The 14,970-nt window shown below is 42.4% G+C and overlaps 1 protein-coding gene across 1 annotated transcript in view; it reads right to left on the bottom strand.

Moving 5' to 3' along the window:
• STARD9 (StAR related lipid transfer domain containing 9) overlaps positions 1-14,970 on the bottom strand; it is a 134,360-nt gene that overhangs the window by 10,400 nt on the left and 108,990 nt on the right. Inside the window, 3 exon segments of the mRNA XM_061180415.1 lie at positions 13,504-13,641; positions 14,005-14,188; positions 14,598-14,795. Of these exon segments, the coding sequence (XP_061036398.1) occupies positions 13,504-13,641; positions 14,005-14,188; positions 14,598-14,795 (520 nt within the window).

The following is a 14,970-nucleotide window of genomic DNA, read 5'->3' on the forward strand; positions in this document are numbered from 1 at the left end:
ACCTGCCAATGCAGGGGACACAGGTTTGAGCCCTGGTATGGGAAGATCCCACATGCCGTGGAGCAACTAAGCCCGTGTACCACGACTACTGAGCCTGCGCTCTAGAGCCTGAGCCACAACTACTGAGCCCGTGCACCTAGAGCCTGTGCTCCGCAACAAGAGTAGCCACCGCAATGAGAAGCCCGCACACCGCAACGAAGAGTAGCCCCCACTTCCCGCGACTAGAGAAAGCCCACGTGCAGCACAGCAACGAAGACCCAATGCAGCCAAAAATAAATTAATTGATTAAAAAAAAAGAAGTTACAACTAACTCCAGAGAAATATAAAGGATCATAAGAGACTACTACAAGGAACTATATGCCAGTAAAATGGACAACCTAGAAGAAACGGACAAATTCTTAGAAAGGTACAATCTTCCAAGACTGAACCAAGAAGAAACAGAAAATATGAGCAGACCAATCACAATTACTGAAATTGAAACTGGGATTAAAAAACTCCTAACAAACAGAAGTCCAGGACCAGATGGCTTCACAGACGAATTCTATCAAACGTTTAGAGAAGAATTAACACCTATCCTTCTGAAACTATTCTAAACAATTGCAGAGGAAGGAACATTCCCAAACTCATTCTATGAGGCCACCATCACCCTGATACCGAAACCAAAGACAACACACAGAAAATTACAGGCCAATATCACTGATGAACATAGACGCAAAAATCCTCAACAAATACTAGCACACTGAATCCAACAATAGAATTGTAAAAGGATCATACACCATGATCAAGTGGTATTTATCCCAGGGATGCAAGGATTTTTCAATATCTACAAATCAATCAGTGTGATATACCACATTAACAACTTAAAGAGTAAAAACCATATTATCATCTCAATAGATGCGGAAAAAGCTTTTGACAAAATTCAACCCCATTTATGATAAAAACTCTCCAGAAAGTGGGCATAGAGGGAACCTACCTCAACATAATAAAGGCCATATATGACAAACCCACAGCTAACATCATAATCAATGGTGAAAAGCTGAAAGCACTTCCTCTAAGATCAGGAACAAGACAAGGATGCCCACTCTCGCCACTCTTACTCAACAGTTTTGGAAGTCCTAGCCATGGCAATCAGAGAAGAAAACGAAATAAAAGGAATCCAAATTGGAAAAGAAGAAGTAAAACTGTCACGGTTTGCAGATGACATGATACTATACATAGAAAATCCTAAAGATGCTACCAAAAAACTACTAGGGCTCATCAATGAATTTGGTAACGTTGCAGGATACAAAATTAATACATGGAAGTCTGCTGCATTTCTATACACTAACAACAAAAGATCATAAAGAGAAATTAAGGAAACACTCCCATTTACCATTGCAACAAAAAGAATAAAATACCTAGGAATATACCTACCTAAGGAGGCAAAAGACCTGTACTCCGAAAACTATAAGATGCTGATGAAAGAAATCGAAGATGACACAAACAGATGGAAAGATATACCATGTTCTTGGAAGAATCGATACTGTCAAAATGACTATACTACCCAAGGCAATCTACAAATTCAATGCAATCCCTATCAAATTACCAATGGCATTTTTCATAGAACTAGAACAAGAAATTTAAAAATTTGTATGGAAACATAAAAGACCCCAAATAGCCAAAGCAATCTTGAGAAAGAAAAACTGAATTGGAAGAATCGGGCTCCCTGACTTCAAACTATACTACAAAGCTACAGTAATCAAAACAGTACAGTACTGGCACAAAAACAAATATAGATCAATGGAACAGGAGAGAAAGCCCAGAAATAAACCCATGCACCGACCAGAGCCTCCCATCAAGCCTCTACCACCAGAGGGCAGACAGCAGAAGCAAGAAAAACTACAATCCTGCAGCCCGTGGAACAAAAACCACATTCACAGAAAGATAAACAAGATGAAAAGGCAGATGGCTATATACCAGATGAAGGAACAAGAAAAAAACCCAGAAAAACAACTAAAAGAAGTGGAGATAGGCAACCTTCCAGAAAAAGAATTCAGAAGAATGATAGTGAAGATGATCCAGGACCTCGGAATAAGAATGGAGGCAAAGACTGAGAAGATGCAAGAAATGATTAAGAGGGGCTTCCCTGGTGGCGCGGTGGTTGAGAATCTGCCTGCCAATGCAGGGGACACGGGTTCGAGCCCTGGTCTGGGAAGATCCCACATGCCGCGGAGCAACTGGGCCCATGAGCCACAACTACTGAGCCTGCGCGTCTGGAGCCTGTGCTCCGCCACGGGAGAGGCCGCGATAGTGAGAGGCCCGCGCACCGTGATGAAGAGTGGCCCCTGCTTGCCGCAGCTGGGGAGAGCCCTCGCAAAGAAACGAAGACCCAACACAGCCAAAAAAAAATGAATAAATAAATTAAAAAAAAAAAAAAGTTTCTCTGATCTTAAAAAAAAAAAAAAAAGAAATGATTAACAAAGACCTAGAAGAATTAAAGAACAAACAAACAGAGATGAACAATACAATAACTGAAATGAAAACTACACTAAAAGGAATCAATAGCAGAATAACTGAGGCAGAAGAATGGATAAGTGACCTGGAAGACAGAATGGTGGAATTCATTGCTGCGGAACAGAATGAAGAAAAAAGAATGAAAAGAAATGAAACCAAAGACATTGTCATTGTCATTGTTAGAGCCTAAGAGACCTCTGGGACAACATTAAATGCAACAACATTCGCATTATAGGGGTCCCAGAAGGAGAAGAGAGAGAGAAAGGACCAGAGAAAATATCTGAAGAGATTATAGTTGAAAACTTCCCTAACATGGGAAAGGAAAGAGCCACCTAAGTCCAGGAAGCGCAGAGAGTCCCATACAGGATAAACCCAAGGAGAAACACGCTGAGACACATAGTAATCAAATTGGCAAAAATTAAAGACAAAAATTATTGAAAGCAGCAAGGGAAAAACGACAAATAACATACAAGGGAACTCCCAAAAGGTTAACAGCTGATTTCTCAGCAGAAACTCTACAAGCCAGAAGGGAGTGGCATGATATACTTAAAGTGATGAAAGGGAAGAACCTACAACCAAGATTACTCTACCCGGCAAGGATCTCATTTAGATTTGATGGAGAAATCAAAAGCTTTACAGACAAGCATAAGCTAAGAGAATTCAGCACCACCAAACCAGCTCTAAAACAAATGCTAAAGGAACTTCTCTAAGTGGGAAACACAAGAGAAGAAAAGGACCTACAAAAACAAACCCAAAACAATTAAGAAAATGGTCATAGGAACATACATATCGATAATTACCTTAAACGTGAATAGATTAAATGCTCCAACCAAAAGACACAGGCTTGCTGAATGGATACAAAAACAAGACCCATATATATGCTGTCTACAAGAGACCCACTTTAGACCTAGGGACACATACAGACTGAAAGTGAGGGGATGGAAAAAGATATTCCATGCAAATGGAAATCAAAAGAAAGCTGGAGTAGCTATACTCATATCAGATAAAATAGACTTTAAAATAATGTTACAAGAGACAAGGACGGACACTACATAATGATCAAGGGGAGGGAGGGGCAAGATGGCGGAAGAGTAAGACGCGGAGATCACCTTCCTCCCCACAGATACATGAGAAATACATCTACACGTGGAACTGCTCCTACAGAACACCCACTGAACGCTGGCAGAAGACGTCAGACCTCCCAAAAGGCAAGAAAATCCCCACGTACTTGGGTAGGGCAAAAGAAAAAAGAAAAAACAGAGACAAAAGAATAGGGACGGGACCTGCACCAGTGGGAGGGAGCTGTGAAGGAGGAAAGGTTTCCACACGCTAGGAAGCCCCTTCGTGGGCAGAGACTGCGGGTAGCAGAGGGGGGAAGCTTCGGAGCCACGGAGGAGAGCGCAGCCACCTTGGTGCGGAGGGCAAAGCGGAGATTCCCGCACAGAGGAGCGGTGCCGACCAGCACTCACCAGCCCGAGAGGCTTCTCTGCTCAGCCGCCGGGGCGGGCGGGGCCTGGGAGCTGGGGCTCAGGCTTCGGTGCTAGCCGGGAGGGAGTCCGGGAAAAAGACTGCAGCTGCCAAAGAGGCAAGATAATTTTTCTTGCCTCTTTGTTTCGCGGCGCGCAAGGAGAGGGGATTCAGAGCGCCGCCTAAACGAGCTCCAGAGACGGGCGCGAGCCGCGGCTATCAGCGCGGATCCCACAGCAACAGGGACGCAGAGGGAAAAACGGAGAGATTCCCGCACAGAGGCTCGGCGCCGAGCAGCACTCACCAGCCCGAGAGGCTTGTCTGCTCACCCGCCGGGGCGGGCGGGGGCTGGGAGCTGAGGTGCGGGCTTCGGTCGGATCCCAGGGAGAGGACTGGGGTTGGCTGCGTGAACACAGCCTGAAGGGTCTAGCGCACCACAACTAGCCGGGAGGGTGCACGAGAAAAAGTCTGCAGCTGCCGAAGAGGCAGGAGACTTTTTCTTGCCTCTTTGTTTCGCGGCGTGCAAGGAGAGGGGATTCAGAGCGCCACTTAAACGAACTCCAGAGACGGGCGCGAGCCGCGGCTATCAGCGCGGACCCCAGAGACGGGCATGAGACGCTAAGGCTGCTGCTGCCGCCACCAAACAGCCTGTGGGCGAGCACAGGTCATTCTCCACACCGCCCCTCCCGGGAGCCTGTGCAGCCCGCCACGGCTAGGCTCCCGTAATCCGGGGACAACTTCCCCGGGAGAGCGCACGGCGCGCCTCAGGCTGCTGCAACGTCACGCCGGCTTCTGCCGCCGCAGGCTCGCCCCGCCTCCTCCGTACCGCTCCCTCCCCCCGGCCTGACTGAGCCAGAGCCCCCGAATCAGCTGCTCCTTTAACCCCGTTCTGTCTGGGCGGGGAACAGACGCCCTCAGGGGACCTACATGCAGAGGCGGGTCCAAATCCAAAGCTGAACCCCGGGAGCTGTACGAACAAAGAAGAGAAAGGGAAATCTCTCCCAGCAGCCTCAGAAGCAGCGGATTAAAGCTCCACAAACAACTTGATGTGCCTGCATCTGTTGAATTCCTGAATAGACAACGAATCATCCCAAATTTAGGAGATGGACTTTGGGAGCAGGATATATTAACTTTTCCCCTTTTCCTTTTTTTTGTGAGTGTAGATGTGTATGCTTCTGGATGAGATTTTGTCTGTATAGCTTTGCTCTCACCGTTAGTCCTAGGGTTAGGTCCGTCCGTTTTTTTTTTTTTTTTTTTTTTTTTGGCTTAAAAATTTTTTTTTTCCCTAATAAATGTTTTCTTAATAATTTTTTCCTTATTTTCTATTTTTTAAAAAATTTTTAATAAGTTTTTTCATATTTTTTATTTTAAAAAATTAAAAATTTTTTTTTCTTAATAAATTTACTCTTAATAATTTTTTTTCTTATTTTTTATTATAATTGCTTTATTTTATTTTATTTTATCCTCTTTTTTTCTTTCTTTCCATTTTTTCTCCCTTTTATTCTGAGCCGTGTGGATGAAAGGCTCTTGGTGTTCCAGCCAGGCATCAGGGCTGTGCCTCTGAGGTGGGAGAGCCAACCTCAGGACGCTGGTCCACAAGAGACCTCCCAGCTCCACGTAATACCAAACGGCGAAAATCTCTCACAGATCTCCATCTCAACATCAAGACCCAGCTTCACTCAACGACCAGCAAGCTACAGTGCTGGACACCCTATGCCAAACAACTAGCAAGAGAGGAACACAGCCCCATCCATTAACAGAGAGGCTGCCTAAAATCATAATAAGGCCACAGACACCCCAAAACACACCACCAGACGTGGACGAACCCACCAGAAAGACAAGATCCAGCCTCATCCACCAGAACACAGGCACTAGTTCCCTCCACCAGGAAACCTACACAACCCACTGAACCAACCTTAGCCACTGGGGACAGATACCAAAAACAACGGGAACTACGAACCTGCAGCCTGTGAAAAGGAGACCCCAAACACAGTAAGATAAGCAAAATGAGAAGACAGAAAAACACACAGCAGATGAAGGAGCAGGGTCAAAACACACCAGACCTAACAAATGAAGAGGAAATAGGTAGTCTACCTGAAAAAGAATTCAGAATAATGATAGTAAGGATGATCCAAAGTCTTGGAAATAGAATAGACAAAATGCAAGAAACATTTAACAAGGACGTAGAAGAACTAAAGAGGAATCAAGAAACGATGACAAGCACAATAAATGAAATTAAAAATACTCTAGATGGGATCAATAGCAGAATAACTGAGGCAGAAGAACGGATAAGTGACCTGGAAGATAAAATGGTGGAAATAACTACTGCAGACCAGAATAAAGAAAAAAGAATGAAAAGAACTGAGGACAGTCTCAGAGACCTCTGGGACAACATTAAACGCACCAACATTCGAATTATAGGGGTCCCAGAAGAAGAAGAGAAAAAGAAAGGGACTGAGAAAATATTTGAAGAGATTATAGTTGAAAACTTCCCTAATATGGGAAAGGAAATAGTTAATCAAGTCCTGGAAGCACAGAGAGTCCCATACAGGATAAATCCAAGGAGAAACACACCAAGACACATATTAATCAAACTATCAAAAATTAAATATAATGAAAACATATTAAAAGCAGCAAGGGAAAAACAACAGATAACACACAAGGGAATCCCCATAAGGTTAACAGCTGATCTTTCAGCAGAAACTCTGCAAGCCAGAAGGGAGTGGCAGGATATACTTAAAGTGATGAAGGAGAAAAACCTACAACCAAGATTACTCTACCCAGCAAGGATCTCATTCAGATTTGATGGAGAAATTAAAACCTTTACAGACAAGCAAAAGCTGAGAGAGTTCAGCACCACCAAACCAGCTTTACAACAAATGCTAAAGGAACTTCTCTAGGCAAGAAACACAAGAGAAGGAAAACACCTACAATAACAAACCCAAAACATTTAAGAAAATGGGAATAGGAACATACATATCGATAATTACCTTAAATGTAAATGGATTAAATGCTCCCACCAAAAGACACAGACTGGCTGAATGGATACAAAAACAAGACCCATATATATGCTGTCTACAAGAGACCCACTTCAGACCTAGAGACACATACAGACTGAAAGTGAGGGGATGGAAAAAGATATTCCATGCAAATGGAAATCAAAAGAAAGCTGGAGTAGCAATTCTCATATCAGACAAAATAGACTTTAAAATAAAGACAATTACAAGAGACAAAGACGGACACTATATAATGATCAAGGGATCGATCCAAGAGGAAGGTATAACAATTGTAAATATTTATGCACCCAACATAGGAGCACCTCAATACATAAGGCAAATACTAACAGCCATAAAAGGGGAAATCGACAGTAACACAATCATAGTAGGGGACTTTAACACCCCACTTTCACCAATGGACAGATCATCCAAAATGAAAATAAATAAGGAAACACAAGCTTTAAATGATACATTAAACAAGATGGACTTAATTGATATTTATAGGACATTCCACCCAAAAACAACAGAATACACATTTTTCTCAAGTGCTCATGGAACATTCTCCAGGATAGATCATATCTTGGGTCACAAATCAAGCCTTGGTAAATTTAAAAAAATTGAAATCGTATCAAGTATCTTTTCCGACCACAACGCTATGAGACTAGATATCAATTACAGGAAAAGATCTGTAAAAAATACAAACACATGGAGGCTACACAATACAATACTTAATAACGAAGTGATCACTGAAGAAATCAAAGGGGAAATCAAAAAATACCTAGAAACAAATGACAATGGAGACACGACGATCCAAAACCTATGGGATGCAGCAAAAGCAGTTCTAAGAGGGAAGTTTATAGCAATACAAGCCTACATCAAGAAACAGGAAACATCTCGAATAAACAACCTAACCTTGCACCTAAAGCAATTAGAGAAAGAAGAACAAAAAAACCCCAAAGCTAGCAGAAGGAAAGAAATCATAAAGATCAGATCAGAAATAAATGAAAAAGAAATGAAGGAAACAATAGCAAAAATCAATGAAACTAAAACCTGGTTCTTTGAGAAGATAAAGAAAATTGATAAACCATTAGCCAGACTCATCAAGAAAAAGAGGGAGAGGACTCAAATCAATAAAATCAGAAATGAAAAAGGAGAAGTTACAACAGACACCACAGAAATACAAAGCATCCTAAGAGATTACTACAAGCAACTCTATGCCAATAAAATGGACAACCTGGAAGAAATGGACAAATTCTTAGAAAGGTATAACCTTCCAAGACTGAACCAGGAAGAAATAGAAAATATGAACAGACCAATCACAAGTAATGAAATTGAAATTGTGATTAAAAATCTTCCAACAAACAAAAGTCCAGGACCAGATGGCTTCACAGGTGAATTCTATCAAACATTCAGAGAAGAGCTAACACCCATCCTTCTCAAACTCTTCCAAAAAATTGCAGAGGAAGGAACACTCCCAAACTCATTCTATGAGGCCACCATCACCCTGATACCAAAACCAGACAAAGATACTACAAAAAAGGAAAATTACAGACCAATATCACTGATGAATATAGATGCAAAAATCCTCAACAAAATACTAGCAAACAGAATCCAACAACACATTAAAAGGATCATACACCACGATCAAGTGGGATTTATCCCAGGGATGCAAGGATTCTTCAATATATGCAAATCAATCAATGTGATACACCATATTAACAAACTGAAGAATAAAAACCATATGATCATCTCAATAGATGCAGAAAAAGCTTCTGACAAAATTCAACACCCATTTATGATAAAAACTCCAGAAAGTGGGCATAGAGGGAACCTACCTCAACATAATAAAGGCCATATACGACAAACCCACAGCAAACATCATTCTCAATGGTGAAAAACTGAAAGCATTTCCTCTAAGATCAGGAATGAGACAAGGATGTCCACTCTCACCACTATTATTCAACATAGTTTTGGAAGTCCTAGCCACGGTAATCAGAGAAGAAAAAGAAATAAAAGGAAAACAAATTGGAAAAGAAGAAGTAAAACTGTCACTGTTTGCAGATGACATGATACTATAGAGAATCCTAAAACTGCCACCAGAAAACTACTAGAGCTAATTAATGAATTTGGTAAAGTTGCAGGATACAAAACTAATGCACAGAAATCTCTTGCATTCCTATACACTAATGATGAAAAATCTGAAAGAGAAATTATGGAAACACTCCCATTTACCATTGCAACAAAAAGAATAAAATACCTAGGAATAAACCTACCTAGGGAGACAAAAGACCTGTATGCAGAAAACTATAAGACACTGATGAAAGAAATTAAAGATGATACCAACAGATGGAGAGATATACCATGTTCTTGGATTGGAAGAATCAATATTGTGAAAATGACTATACTACCCAAAGCAATCTACAGATTCAATGCAATCCCTACCAAATTACCAATGGCATCTTTTACGGAACTAGAACAAATCATCTTAAAATTTGTATGGAGACACAAAAGACCCCGAATAGCCAAAGCAGTCTTGAGGGAAAAAAACGGAGCTGGAGGAATCAGACTCCCTGACTTCACACTATACTACAAAGCTACAGTAATCAAGACAATATGGTACTGGCACAGAAACAGAAACACAGATCAATGGAACAAGATAGAAAGCCCAGAGATAAACCCACACACCTATGGTCAATTAATCTATGACAAAGGAGGCAAAGATATACAATGGAGAAAAGACAGTCTCTTCAATAAGTGGTACTGGGAAAACTGGACAGCTACATGTAAAAGAATGAAATTAGAATACTCCCTAACACCATACACAAAAATAAACTCAAAATGGATTAGAGACCTAGATGTAAGACTGGACACTATAAAACTCTTAGAGGAAAACATAGGAAGAACACTCTTTGACATAAATCACAGCAAGATCTTTTTTGATCCACCTCCTAGAGTAATGGAAATAAAAACAAAAATAAACAAATGGGACCTAATGAAACTTCAAAGCTTTTGCACAGCAAAGGAAACCATAAACAACACGTAAAGACAACCCTCAGAATGGGAGAAAATATTTGCAAACGAATCAACAGACAAAGGATTAATCTCCAAAATATATAAACAGCTCATTCAGCTCAATATTAAAGAAACAAACAACCCAATCCAAAAATGGGCAGAAGACCTAAATAGACATTTCTCCAAAGAAGACATACAGATGGCCACGAAGCACATGAAAAGATGCTCAACATCACTAATTATTAGAGAAATGCAAATCAAAACTACAATGAGGTATCACCTCACACCAGTTAGAATGGGCATCATCAGAAAATCTACAAACAACAAATGCTGCAGAGGGTGTGGAGAAAAGGGAACCCTCTTGCACTGTTGGTGGGAATGTAAATTGATACAGCCACTATGGAGAACAATATGGAGGTTCCTTAAAAAACTAAAATTAGAATTACCATATGACCCAGCAATCCCACTACTGGGCATATACCCAGAGAAAACCGTAAATCAAAAAGACACATGCACCCCAATGTTCATTGCAGCACTATTTACAATAGCCAGGTCATGGAAGCAACCTAAATGCCCATCGACAGATGAATGGATAAAGAAGTTGTGGTATATATATACAATGGAATATTAGTCAGCCATAAAAAGGAACGAAATTGAGTCATTTGTTGAGACGTGGATGGATCTGGAGACTGTCATACAGAGTGAAGTAAGTCAGAAAGAGAAAAACAAATATCGTATATTAATGCATGTATGTGGAACCTAGAAAAATGGTACAGATGAACTGGGTTGCAGGGCAGAAGTTGAGACACAGATGTAGAGAACAAACGTATGGACACCAAGGGGGAAAACTGTGGTGGGGTGGGGATGGTGGTGTGCTGAACTGGGCGATTGGGATTGACATGTATACAGTGATGTGTATAAAATTGATGACTGATTAATAAAAACAAAACAAAACAAAAAAAACCCATGCACCTGTGGTCAATTAATCTACGACAAAGGAGGCAAGAATATACAGTGGAGAAAAGACAGTCTCTTCAATAAGTGGTGCTGGAAAAACTGGAGAGCTATAGGTAAAATAATGAAATTAGAACATTCTCTAACACCATACACAAAAATAAATCAAAGCGAATTAAAGACCTAAATTTAAGACTGGATACTATAAAACTCTTAGAGGAAAACACAGGCAGAACACTCTTTGACATAAATTGCAGCAATATCTTTTTGGACCCACCTCCCAGAGTAATGAAAATAAAAACAAAAATAAACAAATGGTAGCTAATTAAACTTAAAAGCTTTTGCACAGCAAAGGAAACCATAAGAAACGAAAAGAAAACCCACAGAATGGGAGAAAATATTTGCAAAGAAAGAGACTGAGAAGGGATTAACCTTCAAAATATACAAACAGCTCACGCAGCTCAATATCAAAAAAACAAACAACCCAATCAAAAAATGGGCAGAAGATCTAAACAGACATTTCTCCAAAGAAGACATACAGATGGCCATAAAGCACATGAAAAGATGCTCAATATAGATAATTATTAGAGAAATGCAAATCAAAACTACAAGGAGGTATCACCTCCCACCAGTCAGAATGGCCATTATCCAAAAGTCTACGAATAACAAATGCTGGAGAAGGTATGGAGAAAAAGGAACCCTCCTACATTGTTGGTGGGAATGTAAATTGGTACAACCACTATGGAGAACAGTATGGAGGTTCCTTAAAAAACTAAAAATAGAACTACCATATGATCCAGCAATCCCACTCCTGGGCATATATCTGGAGAAAACCATAATTTGAAAATATACACATACCCCAATGTTCATTGCAGCACTATTTACAATAGCCAAGACATGGAAGCAACCTAAATGTCCATCGACAGATGAATGGATCAAGAAGATGTGGTACATATATACAATGGAATATTACTCAGCCATAAAAAAGAATGAAATAATGCCATTTTCAGCAATACAGATGGACCTAGAGATTATCATACTAAGTGAAGTAAGTCAGACAGAGAAAGACAAATATCATATGATATCACTTATGTGTGCAATCCAAAAAGATGATACAAATGAACTTATTTACAAAACAGAAAGAGACTCCCAGACTTTGAAAACAAACTTATGTTTACCAAAGGGGAAAGGTGGGGCAGGGGGGAAGGATAAAGTAGGAGGTTGGGATTAACATACACACACTACTATATATAAAATAGATAATCAACAAGGACCTGTCGTATAGCACAGGGAACTCTACTCAATATTCTGTAATAACCTATATGGGAAAAGAATCTGAAAAAGAATGATATGTATAACTGAACCACTTTGCTGTACACCTGAAACTAACACAACATTGTAAATCAACTATACCCCAATATAAAATAAAAATTAAATTAAAAAAAGAATACACTACAGGGTCAGAAAAAGAAGAATAATGGGAACAACAAGGTCCTACTGTATAGCACAGGGAACTGTATTCAATATTCTATGATAAACCATAATGAAAAAGCATATAAAAAAAGGAATGTACATATATGTATAACTGAATCACTTTGCTACACAGCAGAAATTAACGCAACATTGTAAATCAACTGTATTTCAGTAAAAAATAATGATAATCTAAAAAAAAGAAGAGTAATGAGTAGGTGAATATATTATAAGCCTTGGTACAAGAAAAGTTGACATCTTAAACTGGTGAGACAAAGAGGAACTGTCTAGATGAACTATCTAACAAGCACGATAGGGTTAACTAGATAACAGTCGGGAAGAATAAAGTTGGATCCACACCTCACACTATATATGCATTCCAAACGGAGCAAAGACTTATATATGAAAAATAAAGCCACACAAGTTCTAGAAGAAACTACAGGAAAAATTATTTATAACTTTGGAATGGAGAATGTATTTCTAATTGTGAGTCAGAACATAGACACTATAAAAGGAAAACTGATAAAACTTTCTGAATGGCTCCAAACACAAGAAGCAAAGCCAAAAGAGAATGAAAAACTAGGGGAAAAAATTTCTAATTCCTATCAGGCAAAGGGCTATCTTGCTAATATATAAAGAACTCCTTGAAACTGGTAAGGGAAAAAAAGGAGATAAATGAGCAAAGGATATGAACAGACCGCCCAGCAAAAGTCCAAACATTTGGTAACACATTGGTGAGGGTGTGGGGGGAGATGCACTCTCTCCCCCTGCTGGTCAGGTTGGGGGGAGTATAAAGCAGGACATCTGTGAGGGGAAGCCTGCCAATACCTATCAGTTTCAAATGCCCATATCTTTGTACAAGTCCACTTCTGGGAATTTACCCCCCAAATATATGTGCACATGTATGAAATGATACATGCACAAAGCACTGTTTACAACAGCAAAAGACTGAAAACATGGAGAACATGGGAGACAAAAACCACAGGGAAGACAAAGGCCATCATACAGGAGAAGGGCTCATGTCAGCAGTGGCCTCCAGGAGGCAGAACTTCCTCCCAAACTCTTGCCACGGCACTCCCGGCCCGATTCGTGCTTGCATTTGCCTACTTACCACACTGTCTGGGGACTGGAGCTGGCCTGGCAAGGCCGGGCTGCTATTGTAGCCAGAGGTGACACCAGAGGAGAGGCTTCCGTTGGAGCTGGTGCACCAAGAGCTGGAGGCGGCCAGGGTATGTAGTTTTTCTTCTTCCTGGGAAGGACAGATTACTGTCAACCAGCTTCAGGCACCCTCACTTCCCACCCTCACTTTCGCCCCTTCTCACCTCCCCAGTTCCCATCACCTCCCACTGCCTCCTATCTCAGCCTCATACCCTCATGCCTCCCCCATCCCCACCCCAACTATATACCCAAGCCGCCTCCTCCCAAACTCTGGCCCAGGGACAGCAGCTGGTCTGATGAGGATCGCATGAAAATAGAGAGTGAAGCAGCTTTGAGCTGGCACCAGGGGCCCGACGCCCTCCTCCAAATTCTACGTCCCAAGACTCAGAGGCAGCCCTGGTCTGCCCCGGGCTCCGAGCCTACCCTGAAATCAGAGGCTTGCCCCACTCCCCACCCGCAGCAGCTGGGAGACCATCTGCTGGCGGATTCTCAGCTTTTCCTGTTCAGTCTGCTCCCGCAGTCGGGCCCGGGCCCGGGCAATCTCCACCTTGGCCTCCTCACGGGCCCGCTGGTATTCTCGTAGCATCAGCTCTATGTCAGAGGGTGGGTGAGGAGACCTTGACGCTGATCCTGGGCTCCTGGGGAAGATCAGAGGGTTGGAGAGATGCCTTCTAACATGGTGAGTGGGCGATGGCCCAGGCCCGCTCAACACCACCTTCCTGAAGGACCCATCCTCTCTTTGCCTCCAGGGCCTTCGGGTGTGGTCTTACGAACACCCTGAGGCTCAGGCCTGCAGTCTCACAGAGCATGGCTCCTCTATCCACCCCCACCCTGTCCACTGCTCCCTCCCACACCCTCCTCTTTCCCTTTGCCTCAGTCTCCACAGCCGCCTCCGACTGTCCACAGTCACATAGGACCCACTCCTGGAATCGCTCCTGGCAAAGGAAGCTGCAGCCTCCGGTGTCCAGGACGCTCAAATCCAGGCCCTGCTCCCCACACTCGCCCCACACAGAGCCTGCTCCCCACAGGGTTCTGGGTCCACCGTACCTGGTGGTCTCCACAACATCCTTCCTCAGCTGCTGCAGGTATTCTCGGCGCCTGCTGGGCAAGTCAAAGGCCCAGGTGGGGAGATCCCGGTTGGATGGGAAGCTCAGTTGTTTCTGGGGGCTGAGGCTTCGCGTCCGGCGAAAGTTCTGAAGTCGTTCAGCCCGCTCCCTCCGGAGGTTGTGTGTGGTGTGTTCTGGCCTGAGACAGAACGTGAGTGAGGCACTGAAGCTGACCCTGACTGCCCTTCTCCATCTCCAGACCTCTCTCTGACCCCCGGAAGGTCCCAGAGCTGAGCCGGGAGGAGGAACGGCCGGCTGTCAGCCGTCTCGGTTCTCTCTCCTCTCTGCCCAGCCTTCGCCGCCCCACTCCGGGC

The sequence above is a fragment of the Eubalaena glacialis genome, chromosome 2 (genome assembly GCF_028564815.1).
Source record: "Eubalaena glacialis isolate mEubGla1 chromosome 2, mEubGla1.1.hap2.+ XY, whole genome shotgun sequence".
In the NCBI taxonomy this organism is placed as follows: domain Eukaryota; kingdom Metazoa; phylum Chordata; class Mammalia; order Artiodactyla; family Balaenidae; genus Eubalaena; species Eubalaena glacialis.